General features: G+C 57.5%; 2 protein-coding genes across 5 annotated transcripts in view; both read right to left on the bottom strand.

The window, feature by feature from the left end:
• Window positions 1-12: 12 nt before the first annotated feature.
• Window positions 13-17,372, bottom strand: AP5Z1 (adaptor related protein complex 5 subunit zeta 1). 3 transcript variants are annotated; one of them, XM_065923730.1, is made up of 17 exons: window positions 17,229-17,372; window positions 8,242-8,379; window positions 7,984-8,170; window positions 7,657-7,798; window positions 7,462-7,574; window positions 7,023-7,191; window positions 6,664-6,804; window positions 6,494-6,531; window positions 6,259-6,421; window positions 5,719-5,897; window positions 5,199-5,341; window positions 4,903-5,043; window positions 4,487-4,598; window positions 4,143-4,240; window positions 3,663-3,795; window positions 3,370-3,584; window positions 13-3,116 (listed from the first exon to the last, which is right to left on the bottom strand). In XM_065923730.1, exons 1-17 carry the CDS (start codon window positions 17,267-17,269, stop codon window positions 2,846-2,848), a joined length of 2,424 nt encoding a protein of 807 aa, XP_065779802.1. In that variant the 5' UTR covers window positions 17,270-17,372; the 3' UTR covers window positions 13-2,845. The 3 variants fall into 3 exon arrangements, with proteins under 3 accessions (XP_065779802.1, XP_065779803.1, XP_065779804.1); XM_065923731.1 differs by lacking the exon at window positions 17,229-17,372 and adding an exon at window positions 9,558-9,627; XM_065923732.1 differs by lacking the exons at window positions 7,984-8,170; window positions 17,229-17,372 and adding an exon at window positions 9,558-9,627.
• Window positions 17,373-20,459: 3,087 nt separating this feature from the next.
• The window catches only part of FOXK1 (forkhead box K1), a 53,528-nt gene continuing 46,659 nt past the window's right edge, over window positions 20,460-27,328 (bottom strand). For both annotated transcript variants that reach the window (XM_065923722.1, XM_065923723.1), the window contains exon 9: window positions 20,460-26,867. In XM_065923722.1, coding sequence (XP_065779794.1) covers window positions 26,614-26,867 — 254 coding nt within the window. In that variant the 3' untranslated portion in view covers window positions 20,460-26,613. The remainder of the gene's footprint in view (window positions 26,868-27,328) is intronic.

Here is a 27,328-nt window from a genome sequence, read left to right as displayed (position 1 = left end):
GTGTGAGGGCCGCCCCCTCTGAGTGGGCTTTGCGCTTGGGGGGCCGCCATCAGCACGGTCCCAAAGAAATGGTCTAGAAACCTCGGAAGGCTATAAAGCGGGAGTCTTGACCCACTCTGGGTGCCCAGGCCTTGCCCCTCGGTGTCCCCTCTGCTGCGGCTGGGCCCTACCACCAGGCCGGCCAGCCCCGGCTCTCTGCCTGGCCGCCTGGCGTCCACCCAGTGGCAGGCCCGCCTCCTGCCCCAGCAGCGGGGCTGTGCTGGTGTCACGGTGAGGCGCTGGCCGTCTTCAGCAGGCTTGGCCGCGTCCTCACTGGGCGCGGAGCTCGGGGCCAGGCTCTGGGCCCGTGTCCTCCTCTGACAGGCGCGCAGACTCTGGGGACGAGGGGTCCTGGCCAGTCCGCTGCAGACACAGCGCCTGCGTGGACAGGAGTCTCCTGCGGGGAGCAGCAGCCCGGTCAGTCCCAGGTGGGTCCCAGGCCTTGGGCCTCAAGTGCCGCGAGCTCCCTGCCGCGCCCTGGTGAGCGGGTGGCCAGGGCGGCCCTGCTGGCTGCTTTGTGTCGGGCGTTGGGATCCGACTGCCTTGGAGCAGCTCCCCAGGCGCTGGCTGAGATGCATTTCCCCCGAGTTTTATTTATGTTTGGCGGCGCTGGATCTCCGCTGCTGCCTGGGCTGCTCTGCGGGGAGCGGGGGCTACTCTGGCGGCGGCTTCCCGTTGCAGAGCACAGGTGCTGGGGGCACGGAAACACCAAGACGCCTGCATGAAATGTACTTCTAAAAAGTCGTCTAACATGCGTGCTTGAACCCAGAAGAAACTCTGAGCCCAGATTGAAACGAGGCCACAGGTTCAGGGAGGCTGGCCCCTGGCCTGAGGCCCCCAGCCTCCCACCTCCGTGGTTGGGGGACAGTCCCGCGGGTCTGGGGGAAGACCCCGGGGCTCCTCTGCTCGCAGGGAGCGCGGGTGCCACCTGTCTGTGGGGAGGGGCCCAGGTCACGCCCAGCCGTTGTGTGAGGCCGGTGCTGTTATTACCCCCGCTGAAGGGACTGGCTGCTGACTCCAGTACTGGTGCCTAGCTTCACGGACAGAGGAACCCGTGGGATCGCAGTCGGTCACGGCCGTCAGTCACTCAGATGCTTTCCCTGTTTCACTTTCAGGGGAAGGTGGAGCACGTGGGACAGCGGTGTCCTGTATCTTTGGGCGGGTGGGTGAGCGCCGGAATGGCACAGGGAAACCGCACAGAACCGCCTCTGCAAGCCGCCGCCCTCCTCTCGGCGCCTGGGCACGGCCTCAGGTGAGAGCGCTCTGCGGGCACGCAGACCTCGACCTTGACCTCGCACTGCTGCTGGGCCAGGCTCCCAGGCCCGCAGCGTCCACCTGTGTGTGGTGTGGACACCCCGTGGGCCGCCCGGCCCCGCTGGTGAGTGGGCGCACGCTCCCCACACGAGCCCAGGGCAGGATGGGCGGTAACCGCCACCTCCACCTGGGCGGCAGTCAGGATTTGAACTCGGGTCGTTCAAGTAGACTCAGCCACCACCAAAGTCTACCCCACACAGAGAATGGGAAGGGAACACTGCTGGAGGGGCCTTGGCTCGGTGTGAGGAAGCAAGCAAGATCCCCTCAAAACCCACGTTCTCAAGCGAGTTCTTAACGCACGTTTGGGACGCAAACTTGCAATACCTGACGACCTGAAAACACTGGAAGCTACACGTTACGGGGCGTTTGCAAACTGGAGAGATTTTCTTCTAGGTGACACGTGCTCCATCTGGGCCTCCCGGGACCCCAGTCCGGAGGGCTGGGCAGCAAGGCTGAGGGGCTCGCAGGGCTGGGCCAGCCCCGCCTCGGGAGGGTAGAGGCGGGTGCGCCACTGGTCACTTCTCGGGAAGCATCTGAGGCCAGCACACCATGCAGACGCTGCGCTCCGCGGGGAGCCCGAGGGGCGCAGCCTACTGGGGGCGGGGCCAAGGGCGTGGCCGGCGCCTGGTGTCGGGGCCGCGTCCGCGAGGGGCGGGGCCAGGGCGGTGGGCCGGGACTCGCGGAGCAGCAGCGCCACCTGGTGGCCGGGCTCCTCCAGGCGCAGGTGGGGCTGGACCGCAGGCCGACTTCAATGGAAGAGCGGTAGGGAGCCCTGGGGCTGCAGGGGGTTCTGGCCCCACCGCACCCAGTATGTCCCACTCGGGGTCAGAGCAGAGCGCACCTGATCTCAGGGTAAGGCTTCCAGCGGCACGTGCTGGGGTGGCCTTGTCCTGCTGGTGGGAGGCTGCAGGCCTGTGGAGGCAGCAGGGCCCGGACCCGCCTTCCCATCTCCAAGCTCCTCGGGAGCATGAAAAGCTCTCCAGTCACTGACCAGACTCATCTCCCAGTGCAGCCGTCGGCTCTGGGAGATGGACACGGCTCCTTTCTGACCGCGTGTCAGTGCTCTGTTCTTGACCATCGGGGACACGTGGGCATTAGGCAGGAGAACCCCCGGGGAAGGCCTCCCACATTGGGGGCCAGGTCTCCCGGCCCAGCAGCAGCGGGGCCCCTGCGCACAGACGATGGGGCAGCCTGCGGGGCTTTCTGGGTGGAGGGAAAGGGAACCGACCCTGCCTTGTGCGCACAGATATTTTGTGAAGGAGGTTTATTTTTGTTTTATCTCCTCTTGCCCCCAAATAACAGCAGGACACAGATCAGCCTTCACCTAGTCCCAAGAGGGGCCAAAGCCGAGACTCAGTGCTGTCCCCACTAGAGGAGGCAGAGACTGAGGCTGAGATGGTGAGCTCCACCCCGAGCCTCTCCGCCCTCTGAGGCCATGGCAGGCATGGAACAGCAGGCTCTGCAGCCTGGCGCCCACTGGGCCCCCATCCGCTCACCCTGGCAGGAGGCTTGCCTCCCGCTCCAGCAGCCGGCTGACCATGTCCAGGGCCAGGGGCAGGGCTGTATTGGAGTCGCGGTGATAGCGGGGCTGGGACACCTCCACGCTGGGCGTGAGCACGAACTGGGCCACGCTGGGCATCTTGAGCAGGTTCAGCAGCTCGGTGGCCCGTGTGCGGACAGCTCCTAGGTCGTCTTCGCTGTGCACAGGGCCCACGGCTGGGCTCTGGGCCAGCGTCCTCATCTTGGACAGGAGCAGGGAGACCCTGGGGGTGGGGGCCCAACCCATCAGCGCAGACGCACCCCTCGGGTGGATGGGGGCTCGGGCAGGGGCCCAGCCGCCAGCACGGGCTAGTGTGGCCTTAACTCCGAGAAGTGCCCATAGCCCCGGCCACTGGCGTCCAGCTGGGAGGCTCGTGCAGACCCTGCGTCCAGGTGTCTGGGAGGGAACGGCCGCCAAGCCCTTCGCTTTCCCCACGGGAAGGCTGTAGGTTCCCTCTACATGCCCCAAACCTGTACCTGGGGATCAGGTCTTGGCTCCGGGAGGCCAACTTTGTCAGCGTGGTCATGAGCACGGTGATGACCTGCGGAGGACACTTGGGAAGGGCGGCGGAGGGCCGAGACTGCGTGACCTCGAAGAGCAGGGCCTCCAGAGCTTCAAAGAACCTGCTGATCTGCTCTGCGGTGCAGCGCCGGTCCCAGGACACCGAGAGGTACTCGCCGATGGCCCACACCTGGCCGGGGGACAGCACTCAGCCCGCAGCAGGCCCCGTGTCAGGCGTTGGCCGGGGTGATAGGGTGGGCCACCTTACCACAGACGTGAGCATGTACCCGGTGCCAGAGGGTCCCCCCAGGCTGCCCACAAACTCCAGCAGCTCTTTGGCCTGCTCGACCACCAGCTGGGGGTGCAGCTTGCACAGGGCCGGGAACTGGGAGCTCAGCACCCTGCCGGAGATGACACCCCTCAGAGACCCCAGCCCCACGGCCGTCCGGAGGAGAACCAGGTGGTGGGGTGGGGACAGCTCTGTCCTCGGGCTGGGCTGGCGAGGGGACGAGCCTGCAGGAGTCGGGCTTTCAGAAAGGGCACCTTCTGGAAGGCTCTGCCCAAGAGAAGCTTGGGGGGGATGTGGCAACTCTCTTGAGTGGGAAGGGTCAGTGTGGCAGCCCACGAAGTGCTGAGGCTGGGCCTGAGGAGGGGGTCTGTGGTGAAAAGAGCTGAGAGGGGCTGAGGACGTGGGAGGCTGGAGCTATAGGAGGGATGGAGCCCCGCGGAGCCGCCGGGAGAGACCCACCTGTGCACGTCGGCTTCATACCCCTCAACCTGGAAAAGCGCATCACTTCTCTCCAGGAGCAGCAGCGCCAGCCGGCTGGCCAGGGCCCCATCGGCAAACTGGGAGGGAGAAACAGCCTGGGTACCTGCCCAGAGGCACCTCTGCGCCGGGCCTGGCTGTGTCTGCTGCCTTGGGGGCTGCTCACAGTCGTGTCCTGGGGGACAGGAGCTGGGCCCGGGCTGCTGTGAGTAGCACTTTCCACTGCCGAGGTCTGCCCCCGGCCGGCAGTGAAGCTGGGGCCCTGCAGCTCCTGGCTCCGGCTGGCCCTCTGCTGCGGGCACGGAGGCCCTAGGAGGCAGGCTCACCTGTGTCACTGCCGCGAAGAACGCTCGGAGTAGGGTGGGCACGGCCTGCGCACACTGGACTACCCGGGCGCAGCTGGCCAGGGGCTGCAGCACCTGGTGGAGCGGCGTCAACCTGGGGAGACGGGTGTGGCGGGAGTCAGGGGACTGGGCCAGTCCCGGCACTTCCGCCTCTCGGGTGCTCAGCCTCACTTCCTCCGTCTGCGGAAGGAATCAGCATGCCCCCACCCGCCGGAGCAGTAAGGACAGGACTGGGAGCAGAACAAACCACAAACTCAGTGCTTGGGAAGCGCTCAGTCACCCGGTCAGCGCTGCTGGCGGCCGTGAGCAGAGCTCGCTCTCCAGGTCGGAAGGTGGAGGCTCGGGGTCGGGCTCCTGTTGCAGCGGCCCGCGCTCAGGCCCCGCCCCGGTGTGCCTACCTTTCTGTGGTCCCGCTGGCCTTGGCACGCAGCAGCTGCTGGAAGAGGCCCTGAGCCTGGGGGTCCCGCAAGGCCTCCAGGCAGCCGGGGGCTCTCACAGAGACGTCCCAGAGCGGCCTCTCAGACGCAGCCTGCGACGACCTGCGAGTGGCAACGGTGTGGCCGGGCTGGGACGTGGGCTCCAGCCCCGGCCCTGCCCCGAGGTGTCCCCGGTCAGGAAGAGACTCGCGCAGCCGTCACCCTAACGGCACTTGCCCTGGACCGGGCCTTGCAGGGGGGCAGCGGGCTGGGCTCACCGGAGCTGCAGGTCCAAGGCCGCGGTCAGGCTCGGCAGGTCCAGCAGCAGGTGGAGCATCTCCACGGCCGTCCCTGCGTCGACCAGCACTGGCAGGAGCGCCACAAACTCGGAGGTGAGGGCCGGACTGCTCCAGGCCAGAAACTGCAGGGATGAGAGGGTACCGCCTCAGTCCCCCCATCCCAGGGGCAGAACGTGCCCTTCACTGTCCTCCCCGTGATCCTGCTTGCTTCCGCCCTCAGCTGGTGCCAACAATCAATCCCTTTGCATCTACCATCGTTTCTTCCTGATCAAAGGACTAAGTCTCTGATTTTGGAAAAGCCCCGCAGTGACATGCCAATCTCAAAACATCCGTCAGAGATGATGGTGCCAAAAGGCTGAACACAGCAGGCAGGGCCCCCAGCGGAGCTGCTAACTCTGAACCAACTCTGTGGGCTCTGCCAGCCCAAGTGCGCCTTCCCAAGCACACGGGGTCACCATGTGCATGGGTGCGCGCTGCCCCAGGGGCCCAGCTCACACGCCTTGAAGAGGTTGGGGAAGCTGGTCTTGAGAAGGTCCAGGTTGCTGCCGAGCAGCAGAAGGGGGTCCCTGCAGAACTGGACAAACTCGAAGGCCAGCATCGGGCTGTGGAAGTGTTCCGACGGGATCCTGGTGAAGAGGTGCTGGTAGACAGCATCGGCGTCCACTGCGGCGGCCTCCCCTGAGAGCACCAGCTCCCATCAGGGCAGGCGGCCTCAGGCCCGGCCTCCAGGGCCTCTTGCATCCCCGGGACACCCCCGGCCGACACGTCCAGTGTCACAAGCACGGGAGGGCCGGCTAAGCGCACCCAGCTCTTCCTGTGTCTGCCCACAGACCCGCCCCTCTGGGTACGGAGGTGAGGACTGCTCCTTAGAGGGGCGGGCTTCCAGGCACGTTCTAGGGAACGCCTTGGTGAAGAGAGCTTGAGATTAACATCGGCTTAGTAACATTTTAATACTCCCCTCCACCTAAGTGCTAGGTGCCCATCAAAGCACCGCTGCTCTCCGGCGGAGGGGCTGTGAGGAGGCGCGGGAGGTGCTCACCGTGCCGCAGGAAGAACCGCGCGACGGGCAGCAGTGCGCGGGCGCAGGCCGGGTCCCCGCAGAGCCGGGTCCGCAGGGCCCGCAGGCACGGGAGGACACGGTACAGGAAGGCGGGGTCCTGCCGGCAGAGCAGGTCCAGCACCAGCACGGCCTCCACCAGGCACTGCGGGGACACGGGCGGCTCAGAAGGTGCGTGGGCCCCCCCGCCACCCCGAGGCCGCCCGCCGGCACTCACCGCCTTCTGCAGGTCCGAGTCAGCCTTCCTCAGGGCTCCTGGGGGAGGGAAGAGGGCCGCCTGGTCTCTGCGTCCCACCGGCACCTATGGGTGAGGAGTGGCCGGGGAGCCCGCATCTGGGGGGAACCCCGGCGCAGACACGTGGGCAGGCGGGCAGGCCCAGGACTCACGCCGGCCGCTCTGTTCCAGGAGGCGCTGGCAGTACTCCAGGGCCTTCTCCCGCAGCCACTCGGCGGGTGGCAGCAGGTGGCTGGTGGTGGAGGCTGCCGAGAGCACGGACACGGTGGAGCCCTCCAGCTCCGACCTGTCATCTGGAAGAGGCAGATGGCTCAGCAGCTCGCAGGGATGGGTGGTCTGGAGGGCGGGGGAGCGTCCCCATCTGTGCGGCCAGTCCCGACAGCTCCCACCCTCACTGGACACCTGCGGTGTAGACGCACCCGGACTGTCTAAACCACTAGCAGGCGAGCAGATGAGGAGTCATTTGACTCCAATGTCTGGGAAAGGCACCCAGGAGCCCGCCCCGTCCCACCTGCATCCGTGGCGCTGGGGTATGCGGGGCCGCCCTGTAGCAGCCAGGCCCGCAGCATGGAGAAGGCCTGCACATTCAGCCGCTGGTCCTCCGTGAAGCGCTGGCCCGTGGACAGCACTGTGAAGAAGTCCGTGGCCACGGTCCCGTCCACCTCGGTGACAGGGCCCGGCTGCAGGGGACAAGGAAGGTCAGCAGGCGTGGAAGGGCCAAGAACAGCCAGGGCGCCCTCGTAGGATGCGAGAACGCGGGCGCTTGGGCTGATGACACGGCCATGCTCACGATCCCCTCCCAGCTCCTCACAGCATCGCGGGGGCGGGGCCCAGGCACCAGGCCCGCAATGGCCGCGTGGAGACAGGAGAGGGGCCGTCCTGGGACGGGGCGGCACTCCCGCAGGAGGAGCAGACGGCAGCCCGTAGGCGGCCCACGCCCGGAGACTCACCTGCCGCGCTCTGGGCGCGGAGAAGAAGCCCCCGGAAGCGTGGGCCGCCCCTTGCTGGACGCTGGCGTAGCGGAGCCAGTCCCCCAGCCGCTTGCTGAGCGCCTTGGTCTGCTCTGTGGGGGACACCATGGGGACGGAGTTAAAGTGTGCGGGGCTTCCTGGGACCCGGCCCCCTGCTGACAGGAGTGTGCTGACCTTCAGGAAGGGCATCCGGGGCCAGGCTGGCCACCTTGGACACGACCGGGAGGAGGTGCGTCAGGCTGGGCCCCTCAGGCTGCCGACTCTCCAGGACCTTCATGACACGCTGGCCCATGGTCCTGACCTGCTGCGGGTCGCCCTGCAGACCCCCAGTGGAACGTGAACACCACCGACTTCCCCCACAAACACCACTCCGCCCAGGCGTCCAGAACATCACAGGGCAGGCCCAGCCCAGCCCCCTCGCTCACGGGGTGCACACAGCCGGCTGGATCGCTGAGCCCCAGGGCCACCAGGGTGGGGTGGGGGCCGCAGCAGTCACAGTACCTGGGCCAACAGCACGGAGGCCACCAGGCCCAGCTGCCGCGCGCTCTGCGCATGGTCGCAGGACAGGCTCAGGCTGTCGGAGGGCGCCATCTCTCTCAGCACGGCGGCACACAGCAGCTGGAGCCGCTCGGGGCAGCGGGGCGAGCAGAGGGCGGTCTGCAGCTGCGCCACGCACGCGGGCTCCAGCCTGGGGGGGCAGGGGCCGGTCAGCCTGCGCGGGGCCGGGTGGGCCGCCCGGGGGCCAGGGTTGGCGCTCACCTCCTGCTATACTTGGTGGCCGCCACGATGAGGAAGAGCCTCCGCAGGGCATCCAGGGTGTCGGGGCCCCAGTCCTCCGCCTCCAGCAGCGCGCTAACGCGGGCACAGAACCTGCCTAGCTCCTCGGCCCCGACCTCCCTACAGAGAGATAGAGAGACCACCACATGGGCAACCGGAAGCGCTGCCCCGGCGGGGGACAGGCCCTCCTCAGCAGAGGGGCCTGGGTGTCGTGGGGCCCCGGGGGGCGGGGGGGCTCTAGGCCTCTCGGCATGAACCGCTGACGGGTACCCGAGTCAGGTCCTCGGCCCCTCCCCGCTGGCGGGAGACCCTCACACCACCAGCTTCCACACACTCAGGTTTTGTTATTCCAGGAGCAGAAAAAAACCAATTGGTTTAGGAGTCAAAACTAAGGGAGATTTAGTCTGAACCAAGTTGCTTTTCAAAAGATTCTTTTAACTTCTGGGAATAAGAGTTAAGTATGATAGAGCAAAATATTATGACATTACTCTAGTGCTTAATTTAAAATATATCTACTGAGCCTTTACAACAGGTTCGATACTGAATGAGGTCTCAAAACAGCCTGCTTCCCATTCCATGCTGAAAGGCAAGGAGAAGCAACATGCCAGCAAGTCACCACGCTGTGAGCTTCTGGGGGGGTTCCCGGAAGGGCGCAGTGCACAGCTGGGCCCTCCCTCCTGCCCCTGCTAACAAGCTGTGGGTGAAGCCCACCAAATCCATTCTGCTGGCACTCAGGGTCTGCAGTTTTGACCTTAGGGCGCGTGTACCCCCAGCCTCTGAGGCTGTGGAGGGGGTCCTGGGCAGTGGCTTGTGCTTCCCCATTTCACTTGAGGGCTGGCAGAGACGTCCCAGCAGACTCGCCTACCACTGCCCCCTCATTTCATTTCTTCACTTATTCCGGCCACAGCAGGACGCAGCTCCCTACAGACACAAGCGGAGGCCTGAGTGGGCGGAGGAGACTCGGCCCTGGGCCAGTCCAGCCTGCTTTTCTCTGGGCGATGTCGGAGGCAGAGACTGCCAGCCTGTCCCAGACGGCGGTGTCCCTCATCCACACCCAGCTCAGCCCCTTCCAACCACAGGAGAGTCCCCCCGCCCACACCCTCAGCAGCTCCCCGCTGCTTTCAGACCCAGACTCCCTGGTGCTGGCGATGCACACAAGCGCCCAGCCATCCTGACTTCCCTGAGGGCACCGCGTCCTGTTTGCCTGCCTTCACTGGCTCGGACCCTCTGCCTGGAACGCTCTTGGCTGCTTCCCTCGCTGGATAATGCCCCCAGCCCTGCACACCCTCCCCGCTTACCCGAGTCCCTCCTTCCTCTGCAGCTCTCAACTCATGCTTCCGATAAGCTTCTCCATCCTCCTTTCCATCTCTGAAAAATTTAGAACTAAAATTTTCTCCAAATCTTAACTCCCAAACTTTAGTAATTTGTTTTAAAGTGCCATGAAAAATCAAAGACTTAAAGAAAAATAGTGAACACTAGTAAGACACAACTGATAGTTACTTAACCTTTCCTCAAATCTTAACAGGAATTCCTACCCACCTAAGAGACAGAGAAATAAGAAATAGGGCTATTCCTTCTGCCTTTCAGCCTATGAATTTATGACCGTGAACAGAAGACAAGCTGGGAGTTGTAGTGGGTCTTAGCTCTTCGTGTCCCTGGCAAGAACTATGGGGCAAGCATATTGCATGTTGAGTGAGATGCTAGCATTCCATCTACTTTCTGGGGAGAGGAGAGCAGGAGGATACAGAGCTCACCTCCCACCTCGGGCACGCCCACCACCCTGACGTGAGGAGCGATTCCCACTGAAAACAAACGAGCCTGGCGGAGTCCTGTGACCCTGGGCTGGGAGAAGGACCCACACGGACTTTGGGGAGGAGGAGCGGACACAGGAGAGAGGGGGTACACGGGCTCGAGTGCCTTCCTGGGGAGCGAGGGGTTTGAACCACATACTGCGTGTCCCAGCCTTGGGGTCTGACACCAGGAAGACGAGTCCTTTGGCTGGTTTGAAAATCAGTGAGACCAACAGCAGGGCTGCAAGAAACCTAGACTCCACTTGTGAAGCGCGGGCATGGGCTTGCTCACTGCCCAACTAAGGCAGGGGAAGCAGAATGTGACTGTCCGGGGCTCTGGCTCATTCTGGGTGTCCCAGGGCACGCAGTGGTAAAGAACCTGCCTGCCAACGCAGGAGACGCAGGTTCAACCCCTGGCTCAAAGATCCATTGGAGGAGAGGATAGTCAACCACTCCAGTATTCCTGCCTGGAGAATCCCATGGACAGAGGAGTCTGGCGTGTTGCAGTCCATGGGGTTGCAGAGTCGGACACGGCTGAGCACGCGCTGGCTGGTTTCCGTGCCGGCCCAGCCAACACCCGCCCCAGCCCTGCTCCGCTTTAAGGATGCCACTGCTGGGAGGGGGGCGAGCACATACTCAGAGGGAACGAACGGAACCAGCCTGGACCTGATCCTCAGGGCTTCTGCTCCAGCCGTGGGACCCAACCCCACCCCACGAGGGCAGTGATGGCTACTGTGGTGCGGAGAATCCAGCTCCCCGACTAGGCACGTGCCCAGGGACACCCCTTCAGGATCACACGTGACAGGTAACTGTTTCACCTGATGCCACAGACACAGAAAACTAAAGCAAGATGAGAAGGCAGAGAGCTGAGAAAACAACTAATCAAACAGATAGTTACCAGAAAAAGCCCAAAGTATTAGTAGTAAGAATGTTACCTGAACTAAGGAAAAGAATTGAACACAGAATTTTAACAAGGAACTAGGGAAAAAAAAATAATCAGCAGAAGCATACAACAACTGAAATGAAAAACATACTAGAAGGAATAATAACCGGCTATGTGATACAGAAGAACATGTAGGTGCTCTGGAAGACAGAGTGAAAATTATCCAATCAGAACAGCAAAAAGAAACACATTTTAAGAAATGAAGCCCAATTAAGACCCCTCTGGGACAACAGCAAGGGTGCTAACATTCATATCCAAGGGTCCGAGAAGAAGGGTCGAAAATGTATTTGATGAGACTATGACTGAAAACTTCCTGAACCTAAAGAAGGAAACAGCCAGGTACAAGAAGCAAAGAGACCCCTAAACAAGATGAATCCAAAGACATCCACACCAAGACATACCAAAATTAAAGTGGCAAAAGCTAAAGAGAGAATGCCAAAGGCAGCAAGAGAGAAACAGTCACATACAAGGGAAGTCCCACACGGCTTCAGTGAGTTCTTCCGCAGGAATTGCTCAGACCAGCAGGGGTGGGAGGATATATTTAAAGTCCCCAAAGGAAAACCTACAGCCTGGGGGTGCTTCACCCAGCAACGTTATCATTCAGAATTAAAGGAGAGGTGAAGAACTTTTCAGACTAGCAAAAACTGAAAACAGTTCATCACTACTACACTGACCCTGAGAGTTATAGGAATTTATAGATTAGGAAAACGCCCATGAGTAAGGGCAAATATAGAGTAAAGGCTGTGGGTCAACCACCTAAGTTACCACAAAGATCACATACGTGAACCCCATGGTAGGTAACCACAAATTAAAAAAAAATCAAGAAACAATGGAAAAGTAGATAAAAACAGCTAGAGAGCGAGCAAGAACATGGCGGTAAGCACACACTCGTCAGTGATCACTGTAAATGCCAATGGACTGTTACGCTCCAATCAAAAGACATAAGCCAAATTGGTTAGTTTAAAAACAAGACCCAACAATTACATATGTTACTTAAAAGAGTCACTTCACAACTAAGGACACAGACTGAGAGCAAAGGGGATGGAAAAAGATACTTCATGTAAATAGAAATAGGAAAGCAGGGCAGCAATACTTGTTATCAGACACAGGAGACTTTAAAACAAAGTCTGTAACAAAAGACAAAGAAGGGCGTTACATAATGATACAGGGATCAATACATGAAGAGCATATTATACTCACGAACATCTACGCACCTACTAAAGCAGCACCTAAATGCGAACGGGCCGAAAGGGAGAAGCTGGCAAGGACACAGCAACAGCGGGGACTTAACAGCTCACTCGCATCAGTGACAGACTGTGCTCAGTCGTGCCCACGGGCTGCAGCCCCTCGGCTCCTCTGCCAGGCAAGAAGACTGGCGTGGGCTGCCATGCCCTCCTCCAGAGGATTCTTCCCGACTCAGGGATGGAACCTGCGTCTCCCGCATTGCGGGCAGCTTCTCTACCGTGTGAGCTGCCAGGGAAGCAATCGTATCAACAGACTTATTACTCAGACATAAAAGTCAATAAGGACGCAGCAGTCTTAAATGACACAAGTAAACGAGGCGGACTTCATCTATAGGCTTCTTCACCCAACGCCAGCTGAATACGCATTCTTTTTAAAATGCACACAGGATGTTCCCAGGATAGATCACGTATCAGATTATTAAATGAGCCTCAACAAATTTAAGAGGACAGAAATGATAACCAGTATTATTTCTGACCACAACAGTATGAAACTAGAAATGAATTACAGAAAGAAAAAAAGGGAAAAACACAAACATGTAGAGTCTCTACGGGCTACTAAACATGCTACCAAAATTAGCAACAAAGAAACGGAAGAGCAAATAAAAAATACCTCAAGAGGAAAATAGCACATCCCCAAATCTATGGGATGCAGCAAAAGCAATTCTAAGAGGGAAGTTTACAGCAATCCAGGCATATCTCAAGAAACGAAAGTCTCAAACAACCTACCTACCTACCATCTGAACAGAAGAGACAAAGTCCAAAGTCAGCAGATGGAAGGAAATGATAAAGATCAGAGAAGAAACAAAATAGAGACTGGAACAATAGACCAGATTTTAAAAGACAAAATTGATAAGCCTTTAGGTCAGGGTGATCAATAAAAACACAGAGAGGACCCAAATAAAACAAGATATGAAAGAGGAGAAATTGTGAAGTGAGATACCAAGAAACTCCACAGAGAAAACTACCAATACTTACAGGCAGACAAATTGATGATGTAGAAGAAATGGATACATTTCTAGAAATATACAATTTCCAAGACTGAACAGGAAGAAACAATCTGAACAGAACTGTCACTAGCAGTGAAATTAAATTAGTAATAAAACTTCCAGCAAACAAAAGTTCAGGACCAAAGAGCTTCATGAGAGAATTCTACCAAACATATAGAGAGATAATACCTATCCTCAAACTATCCCAAAAAACCAAAGGGGAGGGAACACTCTCCAATTCTATGAGGCCACGATTACCTTGATACCAAAATCACGCAGACACTACAAACAAACAACAACAAAAAAATTTACAGGTCAGTATCTATGATGAACATAGATTTGAAAATCCTCAAAAGAACATTAGCAAACAAAATTCAACAATATAAAAAGATCATGGGGAATTCTCTGGTGGTCAAGTGATTAGAACCCTGCGATTTCACTGCTGAGGGTGAAGGTTCAATCCCTGTCAGGGAATTAAGATCCCACAAGCCATGAAGTACGGCCAAAAAAAAAAAAAAAAATCCTGCACCATGGTCAAGTTAGATTTATGTTTATTCCAGGGTCACAAGGATGCTTCAACATCTTCAAATCAATTGGTGTAATATACCACATTAACAAATGGAAGGATAAAATTCACGTGACTGTCTCAATAGATGCAAAAAGAAGCACTGGACAAAATTCAACATTCATTCATGACAAAAACTCTCATCAAAGTTGGTATCAAGGCAACATAATAATGGTCATTTATGACAAACCCACAGCTAACGTCATACTCAACACTGAAAAGCTGAAAATACTTTTCTTCCAGTATCAGAAACATATGTAAGGATACCCACTCTCACCATTTCTATCTATTTAACACAGTGTAGTGTTTTGTAGGAGCACTTTAGGAAGTCCTAGCCACAGCAGTCAACTAGGAGAATAAATAAAAGGCATAAAACTTGGGAGGGAAGTAAAACTCACTATTTGCAGATAACATGACACCATATATATAGAAAACTAAAGTTTCCATCAAAAACTATTACAACTAATAAAATAACTTCAGTTAAGTTGCCAGGATACAAGATTAATATTCAGAAACCTGTTGCTTTCCTATACACTAGTAAAGAGCTATCAGAAAAAGGAAGAAAATAATCCTGTTAAAATCATGTGAAAAAGAATAAAATACCTAGGAATAAACATAACAAAAGAGGTGAAAGACCTATACTCTGAAAACTATAAAACACTGATAGAAGAAATTGAAGATGACACAAAGAAATGGAAAGATATCTCATGTACAGGAGTTGAAGAATTAAAACTGCTAAAATCTCCATACTACCCAAAACAATCTACAGATTTAATGTAATCTCTATCAAAATACCCATAGTTTTTTCACAGAACTAGAATAATTCTGAAACAATCTTAATAAAAAACAATCTTAATAAAAAACAAAGCTGGAGAGAGGTATCAGGCTCTCTGATTTCAGACTAAACAACTACAAAGCTACAGTGGTCACTAGGTAAACAGTATGGTCCTGGCACCAACACACAACCCCCCTCCCCCAATGAAACAGAATAGAGAGCCCAGAAATAAAACCTCACTCACAGCCAATTAACCCGTGACAAAGGAGGCAAAAATACACAATGAGGAAAAGACAGTCTCTTCAATTAGTGGTGCTTGGTAAAACTGGACAGTTACCTATAAAGGAAAGAAACTGGAATATTTTCTTGCACCATATACAAAAATAAACAAAATGGATTAAATAACCTAAATGTAAGATCAGAAACCATAAAACTAGAAGACAGAACACTCTGTGACAGAATAGTGGCAATTTGTTTTTTGGCTCTGTCTCCTAAGGCAAAGGAAGCAAAAGCAAAAACAAGTAAATGGGGCCTAATTATAACACTTTAACAGTTTTTGCACAGCAAAGGAAACCAACTTGATGGGAGAAAATATTTGCAAGTGATATGTCTAACAAGGGTTTAATATCCAAAATAAACAATTCACTCAACTCAATATGAAAAAAACAATTAAAAAATGGGCATAACACCTGAATAGACATTCTCCCTAAGACGACACATAGACGGCCAATGGGCAGATAGAAAGAAGCTCAACTGAGAGAAACAAATCAAAACCACAACGAGGTAACAGCTCACACCTGTCAGAATGGCTATCAACAAGAAGACCACAATAACAAAGAAAACCCTAGTTCACTGTTGGGAGAAGGCAATGGCACCGCACTCCAGTACTCTTGCCTGGAAAATCCCATGGAGAGAGGAGCCTGGTGGGCTGCAGTCCATGGGGTCGCTAAGAGTCAGACACGACTGAGCGACTTCCCTTTCACTTCACTTTCATGCACTGGAGGAGGAAATGGCAACTCACTCCAGTGTTGCCTGGAGAATCCCAGGGATGGAGGAGCCTGGTGGGCTTCTGTCTATGGGGTCGCACAGAGTCGGACACGACTGAAACGACTTAGTAGCAGCAGCAGCAGCAGCAGTTCACTGTTGGCGGGAATGTAAATTGGTGCAGTCACTGGAAAACTGCAGAGGTTCCTCAAAAAAACTAAAAACTGAACTACATTCCTGGGAATATATCCAAAGAAAACAAAAAAACTCTAATTTGAAAAAGTGCATGCACCCCAATGCTCACAACAGCCCTGTTTACAACAGCAAAGACATGGAAGCAATCTAAATGTCCATCAACAGATGACTGGATAAAGAAGATGTGATGTGTATATACACAACGGAATATTACTCGGCCATAAAGAATGAAATTCTGCCATGCGCAACAGCATGGAAGAACCTAGAGAGCAACATGCACAGTGAAATAAGTCAGAGAAAGACAAATACTGATTATCATTTATATGCAGAATACAAAAAATGGAATTAATGAATACAACAAAACAGACTTACAGAGCACACATGCTAGTGATTATCAGTGGAGACGGAATTGGGGAGGGGAAGGGGTTAAGAGGTACAAACCATGTATTAAACAAGATATAGATACACAGTACAGCACAGGGAATGTTGTCAATATTTTATAACAACTTTAAATGGAATATAATCTATTAAAATACTGAAGCACTACATTGTACCCCTGAAACTGATGCTGTAAATCAACTGTACTTCGACTTTTTGAAAAAGCTATTTTCCCTTAATACAGCTCCTAAATTCAAACGAGCCTGAGTTGGAATAGTGGAACTTGAGTATTGGAATATATGTCCAAGATTGAAGGAAATATAGACGTTTTTGGACTCAATGGGAAAAACACCAGCCTAACAGATTTTCAAGGTTTGTTTTGACTACAGCAAACTTCTGCCCCATTCACAGCCTTTACAACCTAACACACATTCAAGATCTTGCTTCCCTAAGATCACAGGAGCCTCAACAGCCTAATTTTTTCCACCAACTGGTCTAGCTCCGCATCCAGGTAGTTTTTGCTTTAAACCATGGTTCTGGCCGCCTTTGCTTCTCCTCGAGTAGCATCGAGTCTCACACGGACGGACTGCGGGGTCTGGGTCCGAGTCTACATCGGTTTTCCCCGGTGAGTGGCCAGTCGGTGAGGAGAGGGTTACCGACTAGTCAGTGGGCGTCCAGAGGCAACCCGGGGCCAGAGGCCGGAGAGGCATCCCCTCAACACGCCCAGCGCACCCGCGAGAGTCTACCTTTCTAAGTCATTAACCCCCCGCGGCTCCCCGAAGCCCTCGGAAGGCAGCGGACTCGCGAACCTCGCACAGAGCCCGCCACGGCTCGGTCCAGCCGGCCCCCCGGCGCCTCTGTGGCTTTCCCGGCCCTGACGCCGCCGAGCGCTCCGGAGCCCGCTCCTACCAGACGCGGGAGCCGCGGCCGCCGAGCCTCCGGCCCACCCCCGCGGGGCCCCAAGCCCGCTCGCTTTCAGCTCTTCCCTCAGAGCGCCTCCCCCGGGGGCTAGCTTGATGTTCCCGGACCTCCTCACGCCGGGCCCGGCCTCCTCCGAGGCCCCGCGCTGAGACCCGCCGCCACGCGCGCGAGAGGTAAAGCGTGCTCACCTGGCCTGGCGGAGCAGACTCTCCGTCCCCGTCGCCAACATCCCGCCGCCGCCGCCGCCGCCGCCCTGAGGGCGGGCCGCGCGCTCCTGCCGCGGGCGACTCGCGGAGCAGGGCCCGCAGCGACGCCGGCTTCCGGGCCGCGCAGCGTGCCGCCTCACGTGGGCTCGACGCACGGCCCCCGACCAATAGGCTTCGACGCGGCGCCTCCGCACGGGGAGGGGGCGGGGCTGTGCGCGGGGGGCCCTGCGGGGCCTTCCGGCGCTTTACACCGCGGGTGCCGGGACCGCGGCGCCCCGGAGCCGCCTCACCTCGGAGCCCCGGCGCGGCTCCGGGCGCCGTTAGGAGCCTCAGCCCAGCGCCCCCGTTCCGGGTTCTGTCCCACGAACGCCGTCCGCTCCGTCGCCGGCAGGTCTTCTGTGCAGCGCGGCTGAAACTGCTGCACACACCGCGGCCGTGGGCTGGGTCCGTGTCCAGAAGTTTGCAAGGAACAGCGGCAGCTCTTAGAAGTTCCTTTCTAAAATTCCCATTTCATTGTTTGCACCTAATGTAGGCTGTACCTGTCGCTTAATAAAAAAACAACTTAACCCCCACCATAATCACAGTTTCTGGGTATCTCGTTTTACAGATAAGAGCAACAGGCTCAGAGAGGGAAGGTCAAATTCTAGTAAATTCTGAAAGGTGTGCTGGCCACAGTTTCCACCCTGCAGACCTCGTGGGGACACAGGGCAGGTCCTCTGCGCAGTGACAGTCCAGCGTGATAAATGCTGTCACAGCCGAACCAGGAGGAGTTCTCTGTGAGGGCCGGGTGCCTCAGATGAGCCCCGAGGGTGTCAGGCCAAGGGGTGGGAGGGGAAGGCAGAGGGAAGGTCCTGAAGGCAGCATGAAGGCCTGCTTCCCCGGGCTTACAAACGCCTGAGCGCTGCCTGATGTCTGGCAGGAGAGAATGGACTGGGAGGTGGGGGGGGGGGGGGGCGGTGTGTGTAGAAAGGGCTGATCCAGAGTGAGTGAGTGAGTGAGTGAGTGTGTGTGTGTGTGTGCATGGGTGTGTAGAAGGGGCTGATCCAGAGGAGGGAGGGAAGGAGGGAGGCCTCCTGAGCTAGGTAAGGGCCACCCGAGGAGGAACAGGGAAAAACCCAGGGCACCAATAGCTCTCTGCTTTCAGGGTGGTGCCGTTCCCTCGGCCGTGGGGCAGGAGAGGATGAAGAGGGTTGTGGAGTCGTTCATTCATGGGACAAGCAATGTTGGTGTCCCTGCGCTCTGCTCGGCAGTGTTTTAAGTTCTGGGAAACGGGGGAGGCTAAGTCCCTGTCCTCACGGAATTTACAGCCAGAAACATGGCTATCAAATATGTAACCATGTGCAGCTCAGTGGTGACAAACGCTCTGGAGGGATGATGAAGGGAGGAGAGGAGACGGTAAGGTTGGGTGTCTTTGGATAGGGCACGTCAGCGAGGCCTTGGAAGGGTGAGCGGTGGGGAAGAGCCTGGATGGGGAAAAAGGGGGACGGCTCAGCGCTCATCACGAAGGGAACTGGGGAAGGGAGCCTGGCCACAGGCTGTCTCTCTGAAAGCCTGCCACGTACCGCACAGCAGCTGTCTCGCCTCTTATGAGGAGGGCTGTTACTGAAGGAGGTGGCTGACGCTAAAGAACAGCCTCAGGGCCCAAGGTCATACCTGTAGGAAGAGGAGGGATCCGAACTGGCCTCCGGACTCCCGGTCAGCTTGGAGTCACTCTGCCCGCTGCCTGTTGAGGCGCGGCTGGCGAAGCGGAGGACAGCCAGGGACACACGGGGTCCCAGAGGCTGCAGGATGCAGGGTTGAGTTCCAAGTGCCGCGGGGAGGCTGAGCGAGGTCAGCCTGACTCGGGGCACCTGGCGTCCATCTGCGGCTGGCCTGGAGATGGAAGGCGAGTCATTTCATTAGAAGATTCATTTCATTAGAAGATTCGACAAGGAACTGCAGCAAGGGGTGAGGGAACGAACAGGGAAGAGGGGGAGCAGCTGCTCCTAATGCTGGGAGGGAGGGAAGGGGGTGGGAGGGTCGCAGTCCAGGACCACTAGGTGCTGTCAGCTGCTGTCAGGACGCCTGCTGCAGCTGAAGAAAGCCTTCCGGGCACGCCCCTCCCCCCCCCCCCACCCCACACACCCTGCATCAGGCTGCCCGATGTCGGGGAGCTGGCACAGCAGGGGTGGGCTGGCAGAGGCCCAGCCCCGGAACCATGAGACAGCACGGCACGCTGGGTCTGCAGCTAGCAGACGGTAGCCTGACGACCACGACACGTGGTTCTGGTGGGAGTCTGCTGGTTCCCTCAGCCACGTGCACGGCTCGAGTCCAGGGCTGACTGCACTGGGGCGGATGCGCACTCACTTCTCGTTGGTCCACGCCCAGGGTCACAGGGGAGCTTAGCTTTCACTGGGAGCTGTGTCCTCTCTCCCCACACACATCCGACTGAATTACCAAGGGTGATATTTGGCTGTTTCTTACGAAAACGTTGCATTTGTGTAAAATGCTATTTTAAGGTCTTCATCAAAAACAAACCTTTTAAGACCTCAACAGTTGAAAAAAGATGCTAATTAGCCAATGTAGCTCCCGAAACTTACCACTTTCACTCTTGCTTGCTATATGGCTGAACTCCCAACCTGTGATTAACCTGTTACTGTGGCATTAAGGCTTCACTGATCCCCCCTCTGGTGGTGGAGTTCCAGGAGGAGGAGAGGTGCTGGAAGCTCAGTTAGCACCGCAGGCCACTGCGCGATCTGAAGAAGGCATGTGAGTCATAAACATTGGGAACCTTGACGAGGACGGATCAGTGACGAATCTTCATCAGACCCTGGTCAGAGGTGGCCTGCAGCGCCGACGCCTGAGCGCCCCCTTCTGGTGATCTGTCAATCTGGCAGCACCACGAGAAAGCATCTACTTGTTGGAAAAGACCCTGATGCTCGGAAAGATGGAAGGAACAAGGAGAAGGGGGCAACAGAGGATAAGATGGTTGGATGGCATCACCGACTCGATGGACATGAGTGTGACCAAGCTGTGGGAGTTGGTGATGGACAGGGAAGCCTGGGGTGCTGCAGCCCATGGGGTTGCAGAGAGTTGGATACAACAGAACAACTGAACAGTGAAAGAGCAGGCGGTGACTCCCCACAGCTAAGAGGGGAGTTGAGTGTCCGGGGCACCTGCCTATCTGTCCATCTGTCCCTCAGCAGTGCTCACAAGACCACGCGGAGCCCGATGTCATTTCTTTAATATATAATTTTATTTCTGGTTATAGAAACAAATGCTAAGAGGAGAGACAAAACTTCCCCGTCCACATACAACAATTTAATAGATAAAAGAACAGTTAAATGGGAAAAAAAAAAAGGTAGAAATTTTAAAACTTTGTTATAGTTTTAAAACATTAACGTCTGGTACAATTAGAAATCACATTCAGATCTCAAACATTTTTTTTAAAAAAGTATGGCTCCTTATTAAAAAAAAAATACTGTATCCCATTTGAAATGAAAATGCAGGCCGGCCTAGCTGAGGTGAGTCCCCCCCTACTTGTACCCCCCCCACCCTGCCCAGGTGTTGGGGTGTGTGTCCCTGCTGGGTGCCCCAGAGGCCAGAACCCACATGCAGACGGTGAAACACGGCCACGCGACGTGACTTCAGCCTCCCACCCAACACACCACGGAGCCTAAGTCCCACTCTACAGGATACTGCCACTTTTTTAAAGCACTGATGATTAAACATATTGTGGAAAAAACTTTAGACGGCCACCATGAAAAAAAAACAAAAACAAAAATGCACACAGACACGCCCCTTAACAACACCCGCCCCCGCTAAAGGATCTTTACAGGCTAACTGTCAGATAAGAAAACACAATCCGTGCTGGGTTTATCCCTCGCCCACCTGCGCCAAGCTGCCCGGGATCTGGGTCTGAACATAAGCAAGAATCAAGGACACACTTTCATCTCTCCTCCCTGTCCCTGTCCTAAAGCAGAAACGAAGCAGGGTCGGTCCCCCTTGACCAGGTACCCAGAAAGTTCATCCTGGAAAGAAGCTGGGAGAGGCCAGACTTAAGAATGTTTGCTTTTTAAATCCTATTTTTACTTACTAAAACTTTTTTTGGCCAATTTAAGTCAGAAATTTAGAGACTAAGATCTTAAGAAGCCACAGGCGTAGTTCCATAGCCTTCTGGCTAGTTAACTTCATGCACAAGAAATCCATTTCAGGTTTACAGGCCTCATTCCAGCTCAGCCAATATGCTCAGAATTTGGGGACAGCTCACAGCATTCCTTGGGGGTCATGGCAACAGCTTGAGAGGGGCTAGTCTTTTCACTGCAGCTAAGAAAGTAAGTAAGTGAGTGAAAGTTGCTTAGTCGTGTCCAACTTTGTTACCCCATGGACTATACAGTCCATGGACTTCTCCAGGCCAGAATACTGGAGTGGGTAGCCTTTCCCTTCTCCAGGGGACCTTCCCAACCCAGGGATCGAACCCAGGTCTCCTGCATTGCAGGCAGATTCTTTACCAGCTGAGTCACCAGCAACTAAGAAAAACCTTCACATAAGCAGCATGGAATCTTTAGTGATTGGGACCACCAAGATGTTAGCCCAGGGGGGTCACAGTGCTAAACAACCACATCCCTCTTGGGTCTGGACTCCCCTGCACTTTTTACTGTTTCTCATGCAGAGTGAACCACCAATAAATATTTGGATGAGTCCAATGAGCCACCGATTGCAGAAAAAGCATCTCAAACAAAGAATAATGACCTAGAATTCTTCCAATTCTATTTTGACTCTTAAGATAACGCATCTGGGGCAAGAGAGTGATAATAGCTTGAAGACCTCTTGTCTCCCTTGGAAGCAAAAGGGTGATGGAGGGTGTAACCTGAAGAAGAAGAAGGGTGTAACCTGCGGGTCGGGGGCGGGGGCGGGGGTGAGGGGTCCCATGCAGTCAGTGTTCAGCCCATTAACCAAAGTAGAGAAACCTGTCTGCTGCCGCTCCCCGCCTCCCCCTCCTGAATTTGTCTTCTCAGGACCTGTTCCCAGTTGCTTCCCGCATGACAAGCAGGTCCAAGGAATGAATGAAATCCTCTGAGCGAGGTTCCTCCCTGGAGAAAAAGAAAGATGCCTAAAATCAAAGTGCCTGCAGCCCTCAGTCTTCCCTAGAATACTGAGAGGGAGAGGAAAAGACGCTGAGCACCCTGAGGCTCGCCTACTTGAGATCTCCAGCTCAGGGCCGCGTGAAGACAAGAGCACAGACGACCCTCCTGGTCAGCGCTGAGCCTGCAGGAGGCCTCCTGTCTCCCGGTGGGGGGGCGGGGTCAGGCCTGCAGCTGGGGGGGCGGGGCCAGGCCTGCAGCTGGGGGGTGGGGCCAGGCCTGCAGCTGGGGGCGGGGCCAGGCCTGCAGCTGGGGGGGCGGGGCCAGGCCTACAGCTGGGGGCGGGGGCAGGGCAAGTTCTGCAGACAATCAGACCTCACTGTGGCTGCTGGGACATTCACTCGGACAAGATGGGGACAGAGTGGGGGTCTTGTCAAACTCAGAGACACGAATCCTTCCAACCTCTCACCTCTGCTGAGTCTCCTATGTCCCCGGGGACGAGGGCGGGAGGGGATGACCCCGTGGTTGGGGGCAGAGCGGAGCCTGAGCCTGAGCCCAGCGTGCAGGCTTTCCACAGGGTCGCCCCGACAGTCTGGCGGTGCTGGGGGGGCGGCAAGTGACCGTCCTCAGCAGAAGAGCAAAACTACTTTCCCTAAACACACTCAGCCAACGGGCCCCCTTTCTGTTTCCATTCAGAGCAGACGCTCGTGGTGTGTGTCAAACACAGCATGCTGAAGGGCGGCGGTGACTCCAGGTGGGCCCCTCACGGTCGGATGAGCCCACCCCAGGGGCTGCGTGGTGACGGATGGCCCAGATTGGCCCTCGGACCCAGGGGGAAGCAGCTTCTGGGGGTGAGAGAAGAGGCAAGAGGTTGGGGCCCCGGCGAGAAGGGCGGGTCCGCATGATGCAAACAGGCCTGGAGGGGGGGACGAGTGAGATGAGAGGAGGTCACGAAACGTGTTGAGAGCAGCCTGAGGACCATGGACAGAGGCCACCGCTCCCCCTCCCTGCCCCAGAGCCCCCTCCTCCTGGGGTCCGTCTCTGCCTCGTAGCAGCACATGTGAATAACATAAATGACGCGTGGTAAGTCACCTCGCTTCTGGGCAGAGGTATCCCCGAGGGCAGCCTGGAGCAGCTGGCCGCGAGGGCGTGGCTCCCACTGGCACCTCCGCGCCCCCCCCCCCCGTCCCGGGGCCTGTCTAGCAGCTCCATCCATTCCTACTTGCAGCGCCTCACCATCATTTTTGGTAACTTATTCTGGAACAGGCAGCGCGCTGCTTAGCTGGCACTGAAGCCATGGCGGGCAGCCGAGAGCTTGATGGCGCCCAAAGCCGGTTCCCGGGGGCACGGCAATCCCCATCCCAGATGAAGCCATCTCAGGGAGAAGCAGAACCTGGGGCTTGAGAAGAAGACAGCTCGTTCTCTGCCTCAACCGCCCCTCAGGCTAAACCCTAAAGGGTTTGCGCAAAGGACCCTCTTCTCTAACACGCACTCACTTTCGGTCTTGTCTTTGCCTCCAAAGAGGAAGAAACTGACCAAAGAAAAAAAGCCAAAAAATTCTTTCTCCTCCTGAATTTCAAGGGGCCACTGAAGGAATTTCTGTCGAGACACCTCGGGATGCACCCCGGGAGCCAGGCGGCTCACTCTGACCGGTCCACACAGACCTTTCTTTAGGGGAAGTGAGCGTGCCAGCTGACCAAGGCCTGCTGTGACTTAAACCAATCTCCCTCCAGGCCCAGCGGGGTCTGGGTAAGCAGCCAGCAGCCTGGTGGCCCCACCAAGCCCACCTCCTCCCGCCTGAGAATCACCAGTGCACATTAATTAGCAGCTCAGACGTCCACTTTTCACCTTCTCCATTTGGCTTAATTCTGAAGTAGAAAAAACCACCTCCTACCAACAGCACACTGTGAACGGGAGCCACCCAGGTGGCATAAAGACTGCGGATCCCCTGCAGCGAGGGAGGAGGAGGTGACGGTGTCCGGCCCGGGAGGGCCCCCGTGCGAATCCGACCTCATAGGGGATCCTGGGGTGGGGGTGGGGGGGAGGACAGATGGTCTGAACCCTGACCACTGGCTCCGCACTCGACAACGCCAGGCGACCCGGAGCTTCACGTAGAGATGCAGGTGGCAGATGAGGGACACTCAGTGTCCACCCTGGGCCCGCGAGCCGGTGACACTGGCTGGAGGGGAGGGCGCTCAGCGGGGTAAGGGCAGGGATTTCCGGGACTCCCCAACGTGCAGAGCGGTGCCCTCCCACGTCTGGCACTGGTAAAGGTGACGACTTGTGGAGTGCAGCCAGACAGGCGGGCCTGGTACCCGGATGGAGAGTGAACTGCTGTGATGACAGGGCCAGAGCCGCCCACCCAGCCTACCCTCTGCAGAGTCCAGCCCCTGCGTGGCCTGAGGCGGCCATGGCCCCAGCGTCAGGCCAGGTTGACTTTCCAGCCTCGGGTGGGTCAGTCCACGTGCCACAACCCAGGCGTGTGGCAGGCCACGGCTGCCGGCTCTCCTGGCCGCTCTGGCTCCTGTGGACACATGTGGCGGGGGCAGGTGTGGACCCATGGCCTGGGGGACTCTGAGGAGACCAGGGATCTTTCTGGCTACAGCAGCATCTTCCCTGGGGAGCTGCCCACTCCTGACCTCCTGGTCTCAGGACAAGTGCTGGCGGGTGCCATGGGCCATCTGGGGAGATGACCAAAAGCTCACCCAGAGGCTCACCAGGAACCTGGAGTGGCTGGTCCCCTGGACCTGGCCCCACAGGGTCCCTTCTGCCCAGGAGCAGCTAAAAAGGCACACGCTCGCCACGTGGCAGAACGTCCCTGAGGACACCCCGTCGGGTCTCCCTCCCAGTTCCAGCCACGCACACCTCCCGCCTCCACTCCTTTCTCCCTGAACCACCGCCAGGATAAAACAGTGAGGGTGTCAACGGTAACACACAGAAACCCAAACGCCTCGAAGTCAGAACACAGGGTGTCGGGCCAGACTGGTCGGGCCAGGCGGAGGGGCCAGAGCGGGGTATGTTCTCCGGCCAGCCGGCCTGGCGTCTGTCTCCGGGGGAGGCGAGTTGTGGCCCGGAGGACAGTCTGTGAGCGAGCAGGCCCAGGCTGAGCAGTGATGGAAGAGAAAGAGATGACGGCCCCTCAGCCCTGCCCAGGACCTGCAGGGCCAGCCCAGCGGTGCCAGAGGCCTGTCTCGACCTGCTGACTCTCACGTTCTGCACTCACCCCAGACAGGAAGCCACAGAGAACGCCAGGGCAGCAGAGCCGGTTTTGGTCAGTAACGGCAGGCAGGCTGTTGGGCAGTAGAGACCCTGGCAGCTGGTGAGGAGGCTGGGTGGGCAGCCACGGGGCCCCCAGACGTCAGAGACACCGGGAAACGGTGCCACTTGGCATGACAGTCCTCCCGTGGAGGTGGCCATCTCCTTCTGCCCCCAGCAAGCTGGTGTGGCCGGGACGAGGGCAGACGCTGCAGGCAGACCTCTCATCCAAACAGCTCCCTGCTTTGAGCTCCAGTCCGGGAGGCCGTCGGTCTTCCTTGAAGTTAGCAGACGGAGCGGCAAGAGTTCTCTCTGTGGGGACTGATGCTGGGAAGACCCACAGCTTCCCAGCTGTTTAACCGTCTACGGGTGGAAACCTCAGGAACGGGCGATCCCTTCTGCGTCTGTCTCAGACCGTCGGTGAAGCCTCAATTCCGCCTTTCAACAAAACCGGAAACACCACATGGGGCCCAAAGCCAGACCGGATCCGTCCCCTCCGTCCAGTTAATGCTGACACTTTCGGGGTCACTTTAGAAGCAGTAGCGACAGGGACGGTCTGACAGCTGGCGGCTCTGCGTCTCTCTCGCCCGGGTCCAGTCGCTTACAGACAGGGCTGGCGCCCCCGGCACGTGCTTCTGTCCCATCTGGGGATGAAGACCGCTCTGGGAGCCTGGCTTCTGTGCAGGGCCAGGCTGCCTGGACACGTTCCCGGAGACGCTGGGCTGCGACTTTCTCCCCACACCCTTGGCGAAAGGCTTGAGGAGATAAGGTGGTGCTGGGGGGGGAGAAGGAAACGAAGACAAAGAATTCCAGAATCGTACAATCAGCTGTCTGAATGCATTTATGTGTTTTTGTTTGAAACCAGAGCGGGGGCAGGAGACAGGTGCGGGAGGACGAGTGTCCGGGTGCGGGTGGATGGAGGCGTCCTGCCCGCCCGTGTGGCCCCGAGCTCGGCCCGTCTCAGTCCCAGGAGCGGCGGGGTCAGCCGCCCTGCTCTGGCCCCGGAGCTCCGTCTGGCGTGTGTCCCACTCCACCTCCACGCCGCGACGTCACTCCCCGGTCCCGGGGCCCTGCGCGCCGGTGGCTGCCATCACGCCGGCTTGTGCGGTCACAGTCCCCACGGGCTCCTCCACTCGGGACCTCTTGACCTCGGGCTCCCCGGTGGGGGAGGCGGAGGCGGCGGTGGGGGGCGCCGTGCTGGTGGCCGCTGGCTCCTCAGGCCCCACCTCGCACACGCGTGTGACCACCACTGGCGTGGACGAGCTGGCCTGGGCTGCGAGGAGCTGCAGAGGGCTGGTGAGGGCTAGGGTGGAGAGAGAGAGAGTCACGCTGGGGAGCTGGGCGGACCAGCGCTGCCACGCCAGGGCAGGGAGGGAGAGGCGAGGGGCCCGCTCCCCGGCACGCCTGGCGCCTCCGGGTACGGCCAGCGGGCAGCTCCTGGGGAGAGCCCCTCCCGGCCCCCACCACGCAGGACCTCCAACCCTGTCCCCCCTCTTTCGGTTGCTTCCGTGCCAGGATCCCCGTGGACACCCTGATGGCTCCCACATCACCCCAGCGGGTCGGGCCCTGCGCCTCGGAGCGCACCCGCCCCCTGCATGGTGCTGAGTGCCTTCCCGTCCCTCTGACTCTGCCCCTACACGGTGCTCCCTCGGGGCTGCCTTGGCCTCAAATCCCAGCGCGGACCCAGAGTGAGTGCTCAGGACGTTGGCCAGAGGAACTGGGGGGACATGCTCGCTGCACTGACCCTGGCCAGGCCGGCGCTCA

The sequence above is a fragment of the Muntiacus reevesi genome, chromosome 2, assembly GCF_963930625.1.
Source record: "Muntiacus reevesi chromosome 2, mMunRee1.1, whole genome shotgun sequence".
Taxonomy (NCBI): Eukaryota; Metazoa; Chordata; class Mammalia; order Artiodactyla; family Cervidae; genus Muntiacus; species Muntiacus reevesi.
This window is presented reverse-complemented; position numbering and strand designations above follow the sequence as displayed.

Excerpts from the sequence above, each read along its gene's own strand:
- AP5Z1 (XM_065923730.1), bottom strand. The coding sequence starts at position 17,269 with ATGTTGGCGACGGGGACGGAGAGTCTGCTCCGCCAGGCCAG. Across the intron at positions 5,898-6,258 it reads GCGGTTCTTCCTGCGGCACG|GGGAGGCCGCCGCAGTGGAC; the intron begins GTGAGCACCTCC and ends TGGTGCTCTCAG. Across the intron at positions 3,585-3,662 it reads GGTACATGCTCACGTCTGTG|GTGTGGGCCATCGGCGAGTA; the intron begins GTAAGGTGGCCC and ends TCCCCCGGCCAG.